The sequence below is a fragment of the Cucurbita pepo genome, chromosome LG18 (assembly GCF_002806865.2).
Source record: "Cucurbita pepo subsp. pepo cultivar mu-cu-16 chromosome LG18, ASM280686v2, whole genome shotgun sequence".
Lineage (NCBI taxonomy): Eukaryota > Viridiplantae > Streptophyta > Magnoliopsida > Cucurbitales > Cucurbitaceae > Cucurbita > Cucurbita pepo.
In genome coordinates, this window is record NC_036655.1 from 6,583,900 (window position 1) to 6,603,823 (window position 19,924).

Below are 19,924 nucleotides of genomic sequence, written 5' to 3' on the forward strand. Positions count from 1 at the left end.
GGAACAGAAATTAGGGCATGGACACATATTTTCAGACAGAATTGGCGCGAAGGAGGAAGAATTTAACAAAAAGAATCAAACAAAAGTTTATTTATAATCATAACATTGAGGACGAGAAATTAATTTTATTTAGGGTTTACGAGATGAGTGTTAACTTTAATTAAAGTCTCATGTCTACTAATTTAAGGAATGATCAATTGTCTCAAACTAAAGTTACCAGAGGAGGACAATATCAAGAGAATCACGTTATAACCGTCGATAATTTAAGATTAAATTAAAATAAAAATAAAAATATAAAATCTTAATTAGAAGAAGAAAACGGCGTCGCTACTTCCCAAAGCCCGCCATCTCTCTCTCTCTCTCTGCGCTTCTCATGGACTCACTGTTAGCCAACTACGTCTCCGACGACGACGAAGAACGGCAGCAGCACCACCACCAACCGCCGCAGCAACCACCGTCGTCAATTAGCAAGCCTCAGAGAAACTCATCTTTCTCCTCGTCTCTTCCCCCCCGCCTAAATCTTCTTCCCTCTTCCAATCCATTCCCCAGCCCAAACAATATTCCAAGCCTTCTCTGCCAACTGGTTTCTTTGACGATGATAAGAACGAAGACGTAGACGAAGGAGATCCGCTCTCGGCAACAAAATTAGGTGCCGCTTCGATTAAACCTTCCTCTTTTTTCTCTTCCCTTCCACGGCTTATGGGGAGCCCTACGAAGTCTTCGATTTCGATTTCTAGTTCTCGATTTGATGGTGATGGATGGTGCCGGTGACGGTGATCTCACGGAATCAGTATCCATGTTTTCTTCCCTTCCACAAGCTAATTCGAAGAAGTTGCAGGAACCTAAATCAAATCCCTCGTCCTCGGAGTCCCAGCCAAAAAAGGTCGTCGTATTTAAGCCACCCGTTAACTCTTCTTTGCTGAAATTGGGTGAAGACGAGGAGGACGACGACGACGATGAAGAAGAAGATGAAATAAGGCGCTGAAAGGCATGGCAATCCTCGACAACGTCGAAAATGTATGGAATTCGACAACGTTGGGAGTTATTTCGAGCTCAGGCTCTCGGCGAAGATCGATTCTCGATACAGATGTGCGGGTATCGTCTTCTGATGATTCAGGCAGCACTCAAAAGATTGATCACAGTACTGAAAACTACGACAGTTTTGTAAATTACAGAGGTGTTGAGCAGAATGATGCTAATCCCGGGAGAACAACGAGAATGCTGCAACTTCACAATTTCGTTGCAGAACAAAATGCATGGAATTCTGCAAGCTACGATCGCTAGTGACTATAAAAGTTATGAGAGTCATGGTAACTAGGGTGATCGCATCCCATACGGGAGTGACCCTGGCTGTCAGCCCGCAATGGTGGACACTGAAAATGTTGTTAGAATACCTGAGAAGAGAAGAAGGAATGAGGTTCCGCCGGAAATACTAGAGGTGGAGCAGGAGGCCTTGATTAAGAATCGACCGAGGCAGAACCAGGTCAAGTTAACTGGAATTGCTTCTGGTCCTCTTTACCAGGTATGTCACTTATAACTTCAGATTAGGCCCAACCATTGTATGAGTAATTATATTTATGATTTAGGATTTTAGGAACAAACGGATAAATTTTAGGAATAGATTGACTACGCTCTAGTATAAATACCTCCCCACCCTACTTAGTTCATTATCCCAAGAAATACCAAACAACACAAAGTAGTGGTTTCTACAAAGTGTCTTGTACTCTCTTCTCGATTGGTCTTAATAAAGTGTGCGAATGTTTCCCACAGAGAGTTGTGTTCAACAGTATGTCACTTATAACTTCATCGCAAATAACATACAATGAGGTTTTATGTTATGTAGCGCTAGGATGGTGAAATCACCCTTCCATAGAGCTTATAAATATATAGGGTTCTAGGTTCAAATGTCGTGGCTGGTGGCTAAGTATTTTGAAAAATATGATTTTGCAGCTAAATTTTGTAAGGTTAAGTAGTTGGGTTATGAGATTAGTCAATGTATGTGGACACTCATAGTATGTGAGAAATCTAAAGTTGTTCTTTTTCTCTAATTGGCATGAGTCTCGACCCACTTCCCTAATTTTAGCTGATAAGTAGCTTAAGAAATTGCAGTGGTCTGGTCGGTTAGTTATGAGGGAAGGAAAACAACAGATAAAGCAGGGTTTCACATTGTTTAAAATGGAAGTGATTTCTTGGAATGTAAGAGGTTTGAGGGGTAAGGAGTAGGAGATCGGTTAAAGAGGTCATGGTCCAAGATGCAGTGAGAGATCTTGGAGGCTCAAGATGTCTTTTATAACAGTTCAAGCTCACCGCTAGTAGATACTGTCCACTTTAGCTTGTTGTATATCGTCATCAACAGTCAACAGCCTCACGATTTTAAAATATATCCGAGGTAAGATCTCACACTTTTAGAGGTATTATCATAATATGGTACGCCTCAATTGCCAAATATTTGGAAGTGGTTAGAGGGTTCTTTTCAGTGTCCTCAGGTGTCTGGGGTTTATGGGCCTCCTAGACAGATAGGAAGGAATTCTAGGATGAGTTGGGTAGGTTGTCAGCTTTTTGTGGGCCTTGAATTCTTTTTATCTCCACTGCACTGTTATGTTAGCCTGCATCTCCGTTTCTGTAGCCTACCTCGACAAAGGGGAAGCCTTCAAAGTTGCACAAGAGAAAGCACCAAATCACTTCATTGTACTATGATATGAAGCAAAAAGAGAGAGAATTAACCGAGAGGCGTGCGAAGGGTCTACTAACAAAGGCTGAAACACAAGGAAACTATGGCTGGTGATCCCTAAAGATATCCTGCTACTATGGTACGTAATTCATGTGCTCCATGGAGGTAGCGTTACAGATATGAACACTTTTTTGGTCTTAATGCCATTTTATAACATGAATGGTTCATTAGAACTTTTTGCTACACGGTTTCTTCTATGTTCAAGAATGAGGGATTTCAACAACTCTGTTGAAATCCAACGCTCATCCAGGAGATTATGTTTTAAGCTATCTTAGTTCTCCGTCTTCGAGTTGAATCACATATGTTTTAAGCTACACTGTTTCGTTTTATCGGTAAAATTATCTTTTTGGTATGTGAGATTTGAATAATAGTTCTATTTCATCCCTGAGTTTGAAAGTCTTACTATCATAGTTCTATTTGATCCATGATTGATTGAAAAACGTGGTATTAGACCCATGCTCTCAATACTTAGTTATCATTAGACTGACCTTCACTATTTTTCCTTATCTTTTATCCTTAGATGGTCGCTTCGTACATCAAGGTGAAACAATAGGAGTTCAAACCATTCCTGAGGTATGTCGACCAATTTCAATATCTTCTCTTATTATGTCACACTCCCAGTATTACAGATTGGTTGAATAGGCGAAGTTGACTCTTCGTTTTCATAAAAAAGTGTCGAGAATTTGGATATATTGCAATCTTGATGATGATTGAGGAATATCGTAGATCCAGAAAATATAGAAACTCAAGCACATAATTGTGTTGATACTCATGAAACCATTCGACATGGACAATTATACATGGAAGATTCTACACTCTTACATTTGATATCTTCTTGGACCAAGAAAAGAACTCTCGGAAACTCCTGAAAGGAGAACTCTCTCATCAAGGAAAACAAATCATGTGACATGACGACAACCCCAAGAAAGAGCAAAATGGAAAACTCTGATCAGGGAGTGTGAGAGAACCAGTTTCCAACTCTCAGATGCTCATGGGGCTATGTGGATCATTAAGACCTGCAATTGCTGTTTCTATTTTAATTTTCAAGTAATCCCTCTCCTCTTTCTCAGCCTGCAATTCCAGAACAAAGGATAATTTTAATTAGATCTTGGAGTTCGTCTTGGGAAGGGTTTTGGATTCTTCTTAAGCCGATTTAGACACAGTTAAGTGGCACAACAACATCAATTATTACCATTTTCTTTCCTGTTTCTCTTTTTTCCTCTCTAGAAGATAGTGAAAGCTAAAGCTAATCATAACTATCTAAAGTAGGAACACTAATATTGCTAATCATAATATTTTTTTTGAGATTTTTGTACCAATCATTATCTAATATTGCTAAAGTGAGTAAAAACCACAAAATTGATGGCTCCACAAGGCTTAAAATGGGGCTGTAACTATTCTTCTAGGTTAATTAATCAACAAACTACTTGTTTTTTTATTTCATTGTTCCTAATAAATGATCCAATCAAAATGTGCGCTAGAGTTGTGTACTATCTATCAACATGGTTGGAGAGGTATATCTATATAATTCCCTGCCTTGTGACAAAGACACCTATATGCAGTTAGCTCCAGAAAATATAAAAACCTTATTAATGTAATATAAACTTACCAGTAGCTGAACATGAAAAGTTCATATAATTGAAAGCACAATCATTAAAAGTGTGTCAACAAAATTACATTTTCCAAAGGTGTGGGGATGGTGAGGTGAGGTAATGGCAAAATGCTGTCATTACCAACCTCACCAAAATTGCATCACAACTGGATCTTCCACTTTGTTTAAGGGGCTTTATTGACAATGAGTCCACAGTTAATTCTGTCCCGTTCTTTATTTGCATATAATATCTTTTGTTTCCTATAATTTTACCTTTGTCTGGATGAACAGCTATCATAGACCCACCTCTTCTAACTTTCTTCATTCAAAATCAATCAAAACGTAGTCTATGCCCCATTTTGTGCTGTACTTTTAAGTGCCTTTTAAAAATGAAAACACCTCCCAATTTCTCCCAATTTCTAACTAAAATGAAGATGAGTTCAATTTTTGACCGAGAGGCTAAAAGTTTGAATTTCTACCCATTTTGCTGAATTCAAAATTAAAATAAATAATAAAAAAGAAATTAGAAGATCTTCAAAGATCTTCATATTTAGTATTTCAATGAAAAAGAAAATTTCAATGGAAAATAGAGTTTCAAACATGAATACTCACAAATTTCATGTGGTTCACCTTTTTCTCTAACCCTGTATTTTTTTAGTCGTTTGTTTTTTCATTTTTCAAAATGGAGTCGATTGTGATAGATGGTTTAGTTTTTAGATTTTCTATACCATTAAGAGATTATTTCTAAAATATAATTTATTCCTTATACAATTTTGGAATTATTTCTAAATGAATAACAAAATGTGGCACTTTATTTTTTAAAAAAGAACCAAACATAAGGACACAAGTTGAGCTAAAAAAAAAAAAAGAGACATTAGACAGTCTGGCCCACGGATAAAGGAAAAATGATTGCTTGTCGGATAAATTATTCAAAGCAATTTTTAAAAACAGTTATCCACAACCATAAACCCATATTATCCATAAGTTGAATAAATTTAAAAAAAAATATTTAAATATCATTAAATTAAAAAATCAAAATATTTTATGCACCCTTGAGAGAAAATTAAGCAAAAAAAGAGAGAGAATAACTTTAAAGCACATTTTAAATTCGACCCACAAAATAAACGAGGCACAGCACAAAACTGGTCAAAGAAAGGGACATGATAATAACAAAGGCTAACGAAGAAAAAGAAGCATTCCACTAAGACCACCCAAATTTTGAGGATCCATTATGCCTATGTGTACGGTAGCACATGGCTTACGATTATTGTATCTCAATGGTTCAAAGATCCCAGAAAACATGCCCAAATTCCTAGCAAGGGCCCCCAATTTCCTACTTTTCCTCTTTAAAACACTTCTCCATTTATTTGTTTGTATTGACTTGATTCAGCTGACTCAGTTTGGATTTCTTAGAACAAAAAGAGGGGGAAATTATTTTATTTGGTGAAGCAGACACGTTTTTCACTGTTAGATGTCTCAAGTGTACCAAATTCTAGTGGCTATTAGGGAATATACAGATTTTTGAATTCATGTTAGGGAGCGGATTCATTTAATTTGATGGAATATCAAGAGGGGAGAAGGTAGTTACCTCAATGAAGACAGTCTTCAAAAGCCTTCCAGAGACAGCAGAAATATTGGCAGTGATGATCTTGAGCTTCAGTGATTCAAAAACTTCACAGAGTTTAACCATTGAATCTGCTCTTTTGCAGCATGTCATGCTCACCGCTAATGTTCTGCCCCCCATGTATGTTACACTAAGCTGCAATTCACATTCCCCTCAATTCAAAATCCCTAAATCAATTGATTTGTTGAAAATTTTAAGGAGAGCTAGAGAGGAGAAAACTTACATCCTGGACTTCAATGGGGGAAGTTCTTGAAGCAGGAGATCCATAGCTGAAGTACTTCTCAGTTTTCTTCCTCTTAGGTCTGAGCAACAAGGGAATCTCCTGGTCAAATTCACACCCTGTTATCTTAAACTTTCCTGATTCGAGCTCGGAAATTTCAGTTTGAACCCTCCTCTCTTGCTCATGTAAATTTTGGATGTAATCGATTGCATCTTTTATAATGGAAGCCTTATCCATCTGCTCAATCCATTTCTCGATTGATTAATTTCAAAATCCAGAACTCCAAAAAGAGAGCTATGAACTAATTACGGAAATCGAACACAAGTAACTCGATCCTAACCTTAGTTATATTAGGAACGACCGATCGGAGCGCAAAAAGCCTCTCGTTAAGCTTCCTTCTCCTATTCCTCTCCGATGCTATGTTCTTCGTAGCCGACGACGACGACAGAACTCCCTCCGGCGAACTCGAATCGTAGTATCCGGAAACCGGCTCGTCGAATCCCCAACTTTCTTAATCAAAACACCGGCGTCAAATTCGAGTTACAAATTCCCTGAATCCTCACTCCACAGATCAACATTTTCAAAAGACAGAAAATACAGAAGTAGAGCAAAAATAAAAGACCTGTCGAGCTCTTCCGTTGGTATGAAGATATCACTCCCGAAGTAATTCATGCAATCGTTTCCGAAACTATCCATATCCCGGCGGCGGCGGCGGCGTTATCAGATTCTTGCTTCGACGGAGAGAGTTTTTTCCCCCTTCCTTTCTCTTCTAGGGAAATAAAAAACAAATAAAATCGTAATTTTATGTCCACGATCACTTTGAGCATCTGAACTTGGGCATGGATGGAATTTCATGTGTGATCGTTATATATAGACAAACAGAAATGCTAGAGTTACCTGCGACGCACATAAATTCCAATCACCACACACGTGTGTGTGAACTATGTAGTCTTGATGTTTCTTGGAAAGATCTTGACCGTCCACAAGGCCTCGCGAATAATTCTTCCATTTCTTTACTCGGTTTCGCTTGACTCACCTGCCCCCTACTTTTATAATATATATATAAATAATTAATTTTTTGGTCGATAATATAATCTTTTAAATAAATATTCTATTTTCGATGAATTTGATAAATTATTAGTCTAATTATTTTTTTTTTATCGTTAAGATTTGAAATTAGAGATCTTAATTGCACATCGACATAAATCGTCCCATTAGGAAAACATTCAAGTAGAGTTCAATCTCGATTCTTTCGTATTAGGGAAAGATCCTGTCAATACTCAGACGCCCACACCGATTGTTGAGGCAACAATCTCGTTTCTCAATTTTGAGTTAGACAAAATATGCGAAACATCTTTATTTTTCATTGAAAATTGGATGAGAATTCAAGAAAAAATCCCGACATTATTTCAACTAAACACTCTTTAATTTTTTACGAAAGTGATTAATGACACGTAAAGATAGAGTTAAAAAATAAAGAGGACAATTATGCCTTAAAAAAGTGATTAATTAATTGTATTTAAATTAATTTTAAAATTTAATGTTAAAATAAGACTTTTTACAATAAAAAAAAATATAATTGGAAACAAAGTTCAATGTTTAATATAATAATTGATATGGATCACATCACCATCCAATTATTATTAATTATTAATTATTATTATTTAAAGGAAAAAAAATCAATTTTGAAGGTTGAGCTGAAATTTTAATTTGAGTCCATACAATAGTTTGAAGAAGAGAAAGAAGAATGGGTTCCACACATTTCCATTCAACAATGGGAATTCAAAACAATCAATCAATCAATTTACATTTGAAAAATCCCCACAAATTCCTTTCAATTAATTTCCAACATTTTTATTTTTTATTAATTTAATTTTTAATTTCGTATCTAATATTTCTATGAACTATAAAATAGCCTAATACAGTCTTAAACTTTCGATTTTATACTGAGATTTATTTAATATTTCTTAAATTTCGTGGATATTTTATATACATAATTAATGAACCGATAAAAAATAATTGTATTAAAGAACATCATGAATTAAATCTCCAGATGCTTAGATATATGACACGTGTTAAATATGTCGTAGACATAAAATTTTGTTCCAGTGGGTGAAAGATGGCGATATATATATATATATATATATATTTTCAAAGTTTTTTTTTTGTTTTTTTTTTTTTTTTTTTTTATCTTTAGCACGAATATACTATTTTTAAAAAAACCATATACCCGTTGTTTTTTAATTTCATTTATTTTTATTAATAAGCACGTGTTATATATATTGTATTTATTTCCCTTCAATTATTGATAAATTAACAATTATTATTTTTTATTTTTGGCTTTTATGTCTACGTGTTAAGAGCACTTTTTTGAAATTTTTAAAAAACTAGCTTTTAAAAACTTATTTTCATATTTTATATCTTATTAATAATTTAAGGATTCAAACCTGTTGTCAATTTCTGTCACATTTAAAAATGATTCACATTCTAAAGGATGAAAGGCAGGTTGATTAAAACGTGGAAGCATGATTTCTTATTAATTAAACCATCGTTACGATATGGAAACTTTTCCCTTGCAAATGCATTTTAAAATCGCGAGATTGAACAATGATATGTAACAAGCTAAAGTGAACAATATTTACTAGTGATGAGGTTAGACTGTTACAGATCAATACAAGTAAAAGCATAATCACACCCAAAACAAAAGCGAATATTATGTATGAACAAAGTAGATTTAATTGAGAACAAGAAAGATTTGATAACCGTTGATTTCGGAGCTCGGAACTAATGAGGCAAGATCTCATAACCAAAGAGAGATGGAGTGAAAGATGTTTCAAGGAACAAGCATGGTTCCAATTTGGTCCAAGGAAAATACCTATCCAAGATTTTGCACTTGATAAATAAATATTCCAAATGGTATTGAACTCATTTTTGCTTGATATGAGTTCATTCATTCATAGTTATCAACTTCCACTTTCTTACCTCTTAGTCGAAGGAAAACTTGAAAGAACCACTCTCACCCACCCATGAATTCTAGGGGTTCTTATAATCAAAATTAAGAAAGCAAGATCGAGCTGACAATTTGAACTTCTTACCTCTTAGTCGAAGAGTTACGTCCGAACAAACTTCTCGGGCTGAAAAAAAAAGCTGTAGGCTTACTATGGCAAAAGAAAGCCGATGAGAGATAAGTCACATCTCCATAGATGAAGGTTTTGCAGTGGCTTTGGACTTCTTCTCTTTCCTTTTCTTGCTCCCGTTTCTGTTCGTCTTCTTTTTCTTCGGTTCCTCAACTGGTTGTGTGCTCTCTAAATGTAGATGAATAGCTCCCAGGGGATCTGCCTGGAATGCAGGGTGATTAAGAACTGTACCCATTTGCTTTGTTTCCTTCAATCTGATAAAATGAACCCACATCATTACAAGACCAACAAACAACCACAGAGTATAGAACATGTCAAATAGTTGTAAGAAGCAACTTACACAAACTTTAGCCTAGACTTGCAATTTACTTTTAACTCGGTGTCCGAAGTTTTTTGTTTCGGAGCCTTCAATCCAGGAAGAAATTCCGATAGAGCAGTAAGATCGAAAGCCTTCAAATCCCTTTTACGTCTTCGAAGTTTCTTCTGTAAAACGTACTCAATTTCAGCAGAACACTAAAAGAATTAAAGAACGGATACTGATAGGTTATTTTCCCTTTCTTTCTTTCCTTGGGGATGGTATGCAACATTTAAGCTCCTTGTGAGAATTCAAAGGTTTTTCAATAGTACCCTGTCAAACTGTGATGTCTCACATTGGTTGGGGAGCAGAACAAACCACCATTTATAAGGGTGTGGAAACCTTCCCCTAGCAGACGCGTTTTAAAGCCTTGAGGGGAAGCCTGAAAGGGAAAGCCCAAAGAGGACAATATCTGCTAGCGGTGGATCTGGGTTGTTACACAAACCCTCTTAACTATGTGTTCATGTCGTTTCAAGATCATTTAACCCTTGCAATGTTAGGTTATAAGAAAATTTGGACTCGTTTTGACATAGGTTATTATTAGGCGAACCCAACTATTTCGAACACGTTCACTGCGGTACCAAGTATTTCTCATGCTTACTGCTATGGGCTGTAAACATGGGGTCGAGATTTCAAGAAAATTGAACATCCACCAACTAAGAAGAAATTTGATGGTATGGCAAAATTGTAAGAGCAAAGCAATTGAATACAAAATTTACCTTAGTAATAGTCTTTTGAGCATTTAAGGTAGCAATAGTTTCACCAACTCCTGCACGTAGTCAGATTTATAAACGTTCAATTTTCTATGACATCACAAACAGCACTCAAAAAAGGAATAAACATCCCAAGCGTGAATTGAAGATCCTAAACAATAAAATTTCATTGAAACATAACTTGATTTAAAGGAAACAGATTGATATTTACTTTGTAAATGTACTCTCAACATGTTCAGAGTGTCAACAGAAGTAAAATTAGATTATGTTCTTTTCATATTCTATATTAGGAAGACAATTTTGAAACTACATCAGATATCTTCAGCAATTTGCATAGAATTAGCAGATTGCCATTAATGTATTTGGAGTGTTAGCAAACCTATTCCACACCTCTACGATTGAGGTTTGTTATTTGTTTATCTATATTTCTGTATTCAAACAATGTTTCTTTAGATTACATCAAAACAAAAAATGTCAATAATATCAGAAGTTTTCTGTAACAAAGAAGGCGAAGCAATTTGCAGCGAACACAATCAAGTTCATGCAGAGTTCCAAACTCACTCTCATAGAATTGTATCTTCTTTTCAAATTTGCGTTCGGCTTTAGATTTCGAATCCGACCTTCAGCAACAACAGACAAGAAAAATTAGGATTGACAAAAAAAAAAAGGAATAAGAAGCTGCGCCTAGCCTAAGAAAGGATAACTGAAAGTACGCAGTCTTACCGAGAGGTTGGTTTGCCCATAATTACAACTTGCAAGCTTTCTGATGACTTGAATCTAAAGAAGGAATTATACTATAGAAACCTCCAGCTCACCGACGCTTCAAATCGAAAATTTGTGTGCTTAGATCGCAAAAAAAAAAAAAAAAAAAGGAAGNATGAACAATCAGATAAACAACAACCAAGAATTCAAGTTCTACTCAGTCAATGGCAAACATATGGCCTACCTGGTTACGAGCGTTTACTCCCGGAGGTAATCGGCGACCACAAGCAGGCGACCACGAGCGGGAAATCGGCGGCCACTAGAGATGAAGTAGGGTTTGCGCGGTTTTTCCAGTTTTTTTCTTTTTTCGTGCGATTTTTGTTTTAAAATTCGAAGAAAATTAAGAGTTTTATTTATTTATTTTTTATTATTATTATTTTTTTTAATGTAAGCAATTTATGTTTGGGCTCAGCCCAATGGTCTGAAATCTATCATTAAAATATTATTAAAATATCCCACAATTATCTATTATTAAAAAAAAAATCATAAAATTTAAAAAATAACATTTAACCCTTTTTACCTTTATAAAAAAATTAAAAAAATCAATACAAGGACTATACCGTCAGCAGATATTGTCATCTTTGGGCTTTCCCTTTCCGACTCCCCTTCAAGACTTTAAAAAGCATTTGCTAGGGGAAGGTTTACACGCCCTTATAAATGGTGGTTTGTTCTCCTCCCCAACCAATGTGAGACATCACAATCTACCCCCTTCGGGGCCAGCGTCCTCGCTGACACTCTTTCCGTCCTCTAATCGATGTGGGATCGCCCCTAAATTCACCCCCCTTTGGGGCCAGCGTCCTTACTGGCACACCGTCTCGTGTCAACCCCCTTCGGGGAACAACAAGCAGGCTAGCACATCGTCCGATGTCTAGCTCTGATACCATTTGTAACGGCCCAGATCCACCCACTAGCAGATATTGTCCTCTTTGGGCTTTCCCTTTCGGGCTTCCCCAAGGCTTTAAAACGCGTCTGCTAGGGGAAGGTTTCCACACCCTTATACATGGTGGTTTGTTCTCCTCCCCAACCAAGGTGAGACATCACAGACTAACTCAGGATCTTCTTCCCTCGAAGCCCTTAAATTTTCCTATATATCGATCCCAATCAGCTTTAGGAGGGCGTGACATGTTCTTCAGTGAACAACTGATAGGGACAACGAAGAACAATAGCATGATATTGTACACTTTGAACATAAACTCTAGTAACTATACTTAAAATGTCTCGTACCAATAAAAACAATGTTTACTTATAGACTTACGATCTTCCACTTGATTAGTTGACGTGGGTTCCAACCGTTCATCGAACTAACCTAATTTACATATCATTCATTCATTCGTTCTAAATTTTACGATCGAAAAGCTAAAAGTAGAACAAGTTCAAAAGCACGGAAAAGCTAAAAACAAACACAAAAGTGGTCTCAAAAGAGGAATAAAGGACAGAACATAATGATGAAAACGATCGTTCTCTCTAGGAGGTAAGCTAAGCCCTTAAAATCCCATGCAAAAAGTATAAAAGAACTTGAAAATTGATGAAAGCTTAATAATAATAAATAAATAAATTGTATTTTTTTTAAAATTTGTGCCATTACTTTAATAAAGCTTAATTTCTATGAAATAAATATTCCTCCTTCTCATCATATTCTCATAAGAATTCACTTCTTTTCTTTGTCAAAAGATTGTGTTAGTCAAGAGATTTGCGTTATTGTAGTTTCTTTCGAATAATCTCGAGATTAACCCGTAATGTTCGTGCTAATCCTTAATTTTGTCCTGTGTTGAAGGATTACTAGAATCAAATTTATTGTACCCCGTCAACTTATGTTTGTGGGTTGATTAGTGATTTATCATGCAGATATCGCCGGTTACGGAGATGTCTTCTACACCCTAATAAGGAATGCTTCATGCTCATCTCCAACCGAGTGGGGAGAGGTTTCTACACCCTTAGAAGGATTGATTTGTTCTCCTCTCCAACCGATGCGAGATCTCACAATAATCTACCTCCCTTGGGGGCCCAACGTCCTCGTTAACACCCTGCTCATTGTTTGGCTCTGATATCATTTGTAACAGCTCAAGCCTACCGTAAGTAGATATTGTGCACTTTGACCCGTTACGTATTGTTGTCAGTAATTGATAGAAAATGGAGAGCGGCTGGACATTGGGATGTGAAATCTAAAAATTGCATATAAACAATCAGTTGATGACTTTTGATTTAATTTTGTTTTCTTTTTATGTTGACAATCTGTTGTGTTAAATGCAGACCAAATCATTGAGATTTTCAGAAAGAACTGAGATTGAAACAATGTTGGACTCCATGATTATTCCTCATTGGATCATCAAATTTAAAAGGGAAATTCATAATTACAAGTTTCTTCTATAATGTTCCAATGATTTCTCAACTAACTTTTGTATCTTTTTTCCCCTTCAAACCCCAAATATGATGTTTCAATGATTTGTAAAAATCTAGTCATTCAAATACGACATTCGAACGCTGTTAGGCAGAGGTTTCAAGTCTTTGTGAGAAATGTTTTATTCTCCTATCCAACTATCAATGGGGGATCTCACAATCTACTCCGGTTGAGGGTCCAATGTCTTCGCTGGCGCACCACTCTGTGTTTGCCTCTAATACCAACTGTAATAGCCCGATACTACCGCTAACAGATATTGTTATCTTTGGACTTTCCCTCATGGGCTTCTGTTGGGTAGAGGTTTCTACATTCTTATGAGAAATGTTTTGTTCCCTCTCTAACTGATGTGGGATCTCACAGAAAAAAAGGTCAAGGAAAGCATCGAATTGCGAGATCTCGAATGGCCAATATTATCGATATTGAGCTATGTGCGATAAAGTTGGATGGGAGGGTCCAAAGTGTATAATAAAGTTTGCAATATTAAGAGCAAAGCTAGAACTTGCATTGGGATCAATGGTGGAGGAGATTTATGAGTTTGACTATGAAAGTGAAAGCTTGAATATGGTGACAGATTAAAGTGAAGCTTCTTGGAGACCCAAGTTTTGGAAGCCATTCAGCTACCAATCACTTTTGACCCAAAAGTGGCCTTCTGGGTTTTGCATATCATTTTCAAAAAAAACAAAGTAGTTCATATAATGTTAGAATCTTGTCTTAATGGAAATTGGTTTGGTGCTTTCTTGTTTCTGTCTCTTCGTTACGAACACATCAATTTATTCTCGATCTTACATAAATGTTTCAAAACTATATTTGAAATAGGAAGAATCGTTAGGAAGTTGAACGAGATATGTTTGAATGTCGTTCTTTCAAGTTTAATCCAAGCAACAAGCCTTCTGATCACTGTTGGTTAGATTTGCATATAAACGATTCTCGAGAAGGGTTTCGTCAAAACCCTTTATCCGTTCTTTCTCGACAACATTCCAACATTCTGCATCTTTTATTACATATAAAGAACACACTGATATAATTAAACATTGAATCAAAGTGAAAAAGTGAAAGAAAGGAAGAAAAATCTTCCTTTTCTTACTCTAAAAAATTGCAGAAATATCCCTTCCTTCCCACCTTTAAGCCTTTAGCAGTACCTCTTTTGAATTCCTGCTGTTCTCCATTCTTCTTTCAAACTCTCTTTCTCTCTCTCTCTCTGTCCCAATAAAGCTTCCTCTTATGAATATGATACCATTTCCATGGACCCCTTCTGATCAAATGATACTCAATTCATTTGGAACCAAAAGAACTTGCAGCATATCATAAGCTCCTTGATCGTTAATCTCATACAATCATCACATTTTGATTCCCCTGACATAATAATGCAAATATTATTACTTTTCTTTCCTTTTGTAACAAAAGATAATTAGGATTAGTTCATCATTAAGTCATTTTTCAAGAAGGTGGCTGATTGTGGATTGTAGTTAAAAATAAAAGTTACTTGGAAAAGTGGGAAAACTAACAGGAGAAGAAGAGATGATACAAATGGAAAGACAGCCTAAAAGGGAAGAAGCCAAAATAGAAGAAGTTAGTATAAAAAGAATGGCATTTGGTCCATTCCCATCTTTCTAAAGCCTAACTCAACATCAGCTCAAGGTATTGGATGCTTCCATTTTCAGGAAGGAAGAACAAGGCCAGCTTTAAGAAAGGCTTCTGCAACAACTACAAATTGAGGACTTCACTGAACTAAAGGAAGATCAAAGGAAGAAAGGAACTCTTTTTCTTGTTCTTGTTCTTGTTCTTGTTTTTGTTCTTTGTTCAAGGTGGTCAGGTGTTCTTTGTCGAGGGTAACTTGGTGGGGTTGGGATTTTTCGGGTAAGTGATGCGATCGGGAGGTTGTGCAGCGAATCAGACCTTTACACCGGAGGCTGCTTCCGTGCTGAAGCAATCTCTGAGCTTGGCAAGGAGGAGAGGCCATGCTCAGCTCACTCCTCTACATGTGGCTGTTACTTTATTCAGCTCAAGGAGTAGTAGTCTCTTGAGGCAAGCATGTTTCAAGTCTCAGCCACTTCAAACATCACATCCTCTCCATTGCAGAGCTCTTGAGCTTTGTTTCAATGTGGCTCTCAATAGACTCCCTACTACACCTGGTCCTCTTTTCCATGGCCAACCTTCACTCTCCAATGCACTCATTGCAGCACTCAAAAGAGCTCAGGCAAACCAGAGAAGGGGCTGCCTAGAGCAGCAGCAGCAACAACAACAACAACAGCATCAGCCAGTATTAGCCATTAAGGTGGAATTGGAGCAGCTTATAATTTCCATTTTGGATGACCCAAGTGTCAGTAGGGTTATGAGAGAGGCTGGGTTTTCCAGTACTCTTGTCAAGAGTAACTTAGAGGATTCCTCTGTTTCCTCTATTTTTCACTGTTATGGTAGCTCAGGCGGCATCTTCTCTTCTCCTTCTTCGCCTTCGCGTACCGACCATCATTTTAATCCAGGGGATTTTTGGCAGACCCAGTTCTTGACTCGCTCTTCTGAGCAAAACCCACTTCCCTTTTCCCCACAAAAGAGAGTATCCAGCACTAACCTTATTGCTGAATCTTCCGCTTCTTTAAAGCTAGATGTCAAGTTGGTGTTCGAGGCAATGCTTGGGAGGAAGAGAAAGAACACACTCATAATAGGTGATTCCATAACAATAATTGAAGATGTGATTTCAGAGCTTATGGGGAGAGTAGCAAGAGGAGAGGTTCCAAATGAACTAAAATCGACCAAATTTATTGAGTTTTTGCTATCTCCAGATTCCTTGAGCTCCATGAAAAGAGAAGACGTTGAAATAAAGGTGGCAGAGCTGAGAAGGAACATTGACTCCCTTGTTTCAAGAGGGTGGGGAGCCATAATATATACAGGAGACTTGAAATGGATGGTTGAAACAGATGTTAAAGAAGCTTCAGGTTACAGCCAAATCGATCACGTAATCGAAGAAATCACGAGGCTAATATCATTCCACAGTATTTCATGCACAAAGTTATGGCTAATGGGAACATCAAGTTATCAGACTTACATGAGATGTCAAATGAGACGGCCAACTCTCGAGACTAGATGGGATCTTCAAGCAGTTCCTGTTCCCTCAGATGGAGCACTTGGCTTAAGCCTGCACAGTTTCAGGTTTGTATTTCATAATTCCATTCCCTGCTTGAAGCATAGAGATAGATAGGCTCATAAGTCAATGATGTTACCTGTTCTGCAGTGTTCATGGCTCGACGACGCCTTTCTCTCAGAACCCGTCACAAGTTTGGGAAACAAAGCCATTCAGTATTGCTCAAGAGGGCCAAGACAAGCTCACTTGCTGTGACTGTTCTTCCAATCATTATAAGGAAGCTCAGAAATTAGAGTCAAGCCAGCAGAAAGAGTTGCCTTCCTGGCTGCAGCCCTTCAGCACCCAACTATCCCATCTTAAGGTACAAATATAGAATCCTTCTCTTTCAAGAAGAACTTGACTGATGGCTGAAATTTAGTGCATAGAAAACCAATGGAACTTAGTTGGTTCGATCACTTCGCTTTAAAGAACGTCCAGTTGATTCAGTTTTGGTTAGATCATTGACATATTCAACATTTCTTAATATTACAAATGTACTAATCTCATGTTGGATCCTACGTTGTTAACATATCAACATGGTTTACTTTTTTTTGTGTCCTCAGAGTCAGGAGAAATCCACTATGCACAGCAATGAAAGTTCCAGTGGAAGTAAGTACCTGAATACTTGGCCACATCCATTTCCGACGAGGAACAGCATGTTCCAAGATTCAGATACGATCAGCTTCACCGAACCAGCAGTGAACATGATGCGAAGTTCAAATCAGATGCTTCGGTTTAGGCGGCAACAATCCTGCATCACCGAGTTCAATTTCGACAATGAAAGTCAGAGATATCAGGGTGCATCATCAAGCTTGGATTGTCTCAAGAACATGGAAGAAGATAACAAGGAAGTAAACATTTCTCTCTCGCTAGGTGATTCCCTGTTCTTCAAAGATCCAATAAAATTGGCAATTACGAAGAAGAGTGAAGAAGCAATGACACAGAGAGATCATCTGAGCAAATCATTGCAAGAGAATGTGCCTTGGCAATCAGAGACCATTCCTTCCATAGCTGAAGCATTGATCAGTTTCAAATCAACAAATGAAGAATTCTTTTGGATATTGATTGAAGGGGATGATCAGATTGGCAAAAGAAGGTTAGCTCGAGCCATTGCGGAATCTTTCTTTGGGACTGTTGAACAACTCTGCAAGATAAATGCGAGAGGTGACAATGAGGCAACTTCATCTTCTCAAATCCTCGAAAACGCCATGAAATCACAAGAAAAACTGGTAGTCTTAGTTGAAGAGATTGATCGGGGAGATCCTCAATTCATGAAGTTCCTAGCAGATCGATTCAATGGTGGAAAATTCGGAGGAATAGATGAAAAGGATGGAAATGCTCGGAAATTCATATTCATTTTGACCAGAGGTGGAGAACCAGATAAGGATACAGATTCCATAATCTCTATGACACTGAATATCGCGAGCAATTCTGGTTTTGGAGCGCTCAGTGTAGACCAGAAGCGAAAATCCGAATGGGAATCCCCAAACAACACAAAGAAGCAAAGAACAATCAAAGAAGAGGAAGGAGATGCAATCCCTAACACCATCGACGCAGCAGTGAAAATCAACGGAAGCGGTAACCTATCGAGGCAATCAAGCTCTAACAACCTCGACCTAAACCTCAAAGCCGAGGAAGACGAAGAACCACAAGAAGAAACAGAGGAAAGCATACCTCTCCCCGGCGATCCAGAATCCGCACCAAAGAACCTCCAAATCGAGAAGCAATTTCTCCACTCGATTCAAAACCGTTTCGTATTCAACCAAACTCCATCATCAAGAAGAGAACAGAGAGAATCACTCAAGTCGAAGATCATCCGATCATTTGAGGGCGTCATCAGGTCACAGAAACAGGCGAATTTCAGCGTGGAAGAGAGAGCACTGGAAGCAGTTTCATCAAGGTCAGATTCTTTCACCAAAAACTTGTTCAACAAATGGCTGACGGAGATTTTCGAAACGAGCTTGCGAGGCGTCGGATTTGGCGCGCAAGAAGTAACCAATGTGAAGCTGTGTTTGAGCGGAAAGGAAGACGACGCCATTGAAAATGGGTTTATGAGCACATGCTTACCCAAATTCATAAAGCTTTCTTTCATGGACTGAATCAGCCATTACAGCCTCTTCTTCTTCTTCGTCTTCTTCCTCAGCGCATGATCCATTGAAACCAGAAGGGGAAAAGTCCAAAATATCCTTCCTGTAACTTATTTTCAGTTTCCATTTTCTTTTTTTCTAATATTTGGAAATTTAGACATATTAAATTCCACTAACATAATCAAAAAATTTATTTATGTAACTTTTTAATTTTATATAAAATTTTATTCGTTACTTTTTATTTTATTTTTAACAATATTAAAAAGAAATACGAATTATTTATTTATTTACTAGAAGATAATAAAACGAGAAAATAATCATTTGGATGAGTTGGAAAATATTGGAGTATGATGAGTCATCATTATTGACTTGATGGATGAGTCATTTACATTCCAACGTGGCAATTATTACGTGGAATTATCTATTTAATTTAGTTCCCAATTCAAAATCTCCCATAAATTAAAACATTTATAAATAAAATATATATATATTCCCATTTTAAAAAGAAAAAGACGTCGGTAAAGTCCAAATAATTAAATAATTCCTTCAATTATAATAAATTGTCGCTTTTTCCTATGTGGCTAATGCGCTCTGATCACAACTGACAAGTGGCTTCCCTTTCCTTTTGCATTATACAATAAAAATAGAAAAAATAATTTTTAATAATGATAAATAAAATTTAAAATTAAAAGGGTAATATTTTCAAAAGTGGATTTTATTTTCCAATTGCTGAGTTGGTGCAAAGGGATACAAAATTCCAGAAGGTTACGATTCTCGTTTTATGGCAACGCGTGACGTGGATTTCCTGACGTCTACGTGGAAATCCGCGGCTGAAAGTGACGCCACGTCACGTAACAAAACTGTTTCAATTTGTTTTTTTTTCTTTTTTTAGATTTTTATTTTATAATTATAATTTGTTTTACATTCCGATTAAAGTATTGAAAATTTTAATTATAAACTTTATAAAAAATATATATATATTGACATTAGAGAATATAGTGTTTAGGATAAAATATAATAATCATTATATAAAAATTAAAATATATAAAAATGCTGAGACGTGATAGTTTTTTATTTTTCCAGAATATATTAATTAGTTTAAATGCATTATTAATAATATGTTTAAATTATTATTGAATTTCATAAAATAATCATAAAACATCTAATAAATGCAATAATCATTAGAAA

At 36.6% G+C, this 19,924-nt stretch overlaps 3 protein-coding genes, 1 long non-coding RNA gene and 1 pseudogene across 5 annotated transcripts; 2 read left to right on the top strand and 3 right to left on the bottom strand.

Moving 5' to 3' along the window:
* The first annotated feature begins 21 nt into the window (after positions 1–21).
* LOC111779878 lies at positions 22–3,940 on the top strand (annotated as a pseudogene).
* LOC111779882 (transcription factor bHLH35-like) lies at positions 3,472–6,998 on the bottom strand. Its single transcript, XM_023660068.1, has 5 exons — positions 6,789–6,998; positions 6,507–6,672; positions 6,170–6,403; positions 5,911–6,081; positions 3,472–3,802 (listed from the first exon to the last, which is right to left on the bottom strand). The coding sequence occupies exons 1-5, from the start codon at positions 6,860–6,862 to the stop codon at positions 3,713–3,715; spliced, it is 735 nt and encodes a 244-aa protein (XP_023515836.1). The 5' UTR covers positions 6,863–6,998; the 3' UTR covers positions 3,472–3,712.
* A 1,865-nt stretch (positions 6,999–8,863) lies between these two features.
* On the bottom strand, positions 8,864–11,448 carry LOC111779583 (putative ribosome biogenesis protein slx9-like). 2 transcript variants are annotated; one of them, XM_023659650.1, is made up of 6 exons: positions 11,318–11,448; positions 11,095–11,191; positions 10,933–10,991; positions 10,378–10,427; positions 9,644–9,786; positions 8,864–9,557 (listed from the first exon to the last, which is right to left on the bottom strand). In XM_023659650.1, the coding sequence occupies exons 2-6, from the start codon at positions 11,112–11,114 to the stop codon at positions 9,356–9,358; spliced, it is 474 nt and encodes a 157-aa protein (XP_023515418.1). In that variant the 5' UTR covers positions 11,115–11,191; positions 11,318–11,448; the 3' UTR covers positions 8,864–9,355. The 2 variants fall into 2 exon arrangements, with proteins under 2 accessions (XP_023515418.1, XP_023515417.1); XM_023659649.1 differs by having other exon boundaries at positions 11,095–11,213.
* A 2,935-nt stretch (positions 11,449–14,383) lies between these two features.
* Positions 14,384–16,868, bottom strand: LOC111780316. Its single transcript, XR_002812829.1, has 3 exons — positions 16,750–16,868; positions 16,575–16,664; positions 14,384–14,884 (listed from the first exon to the last, which is right to left on the bottom strand). It is a non-coding gene; the product is annotated as an uncharacterized LOC111780316 (long non-coding RNA).
* Positions 14,924–18,842, top strand: LOC111780315 (protein SMAX1-LIKE 4-like). Its single transcript, XM_023660688.1, has 3 exons — positions 14,924–16,678; positions 16,761–16,971; positions 17,213–18,842. Exons 1-3 carry the CDS (start codon positions 15,396–15,398, stop codon positions 18,746–18,748), a joined length of 3,030 nt encoding a protein of 1,009 aa, XP_023516456.1. The 5' UTR covers positions 14,924–15,395; the 3' UTR covers positions 18,749–18,842.
* Positions 18,843–19,924: the final 1,082 nt, after the last annotated feature.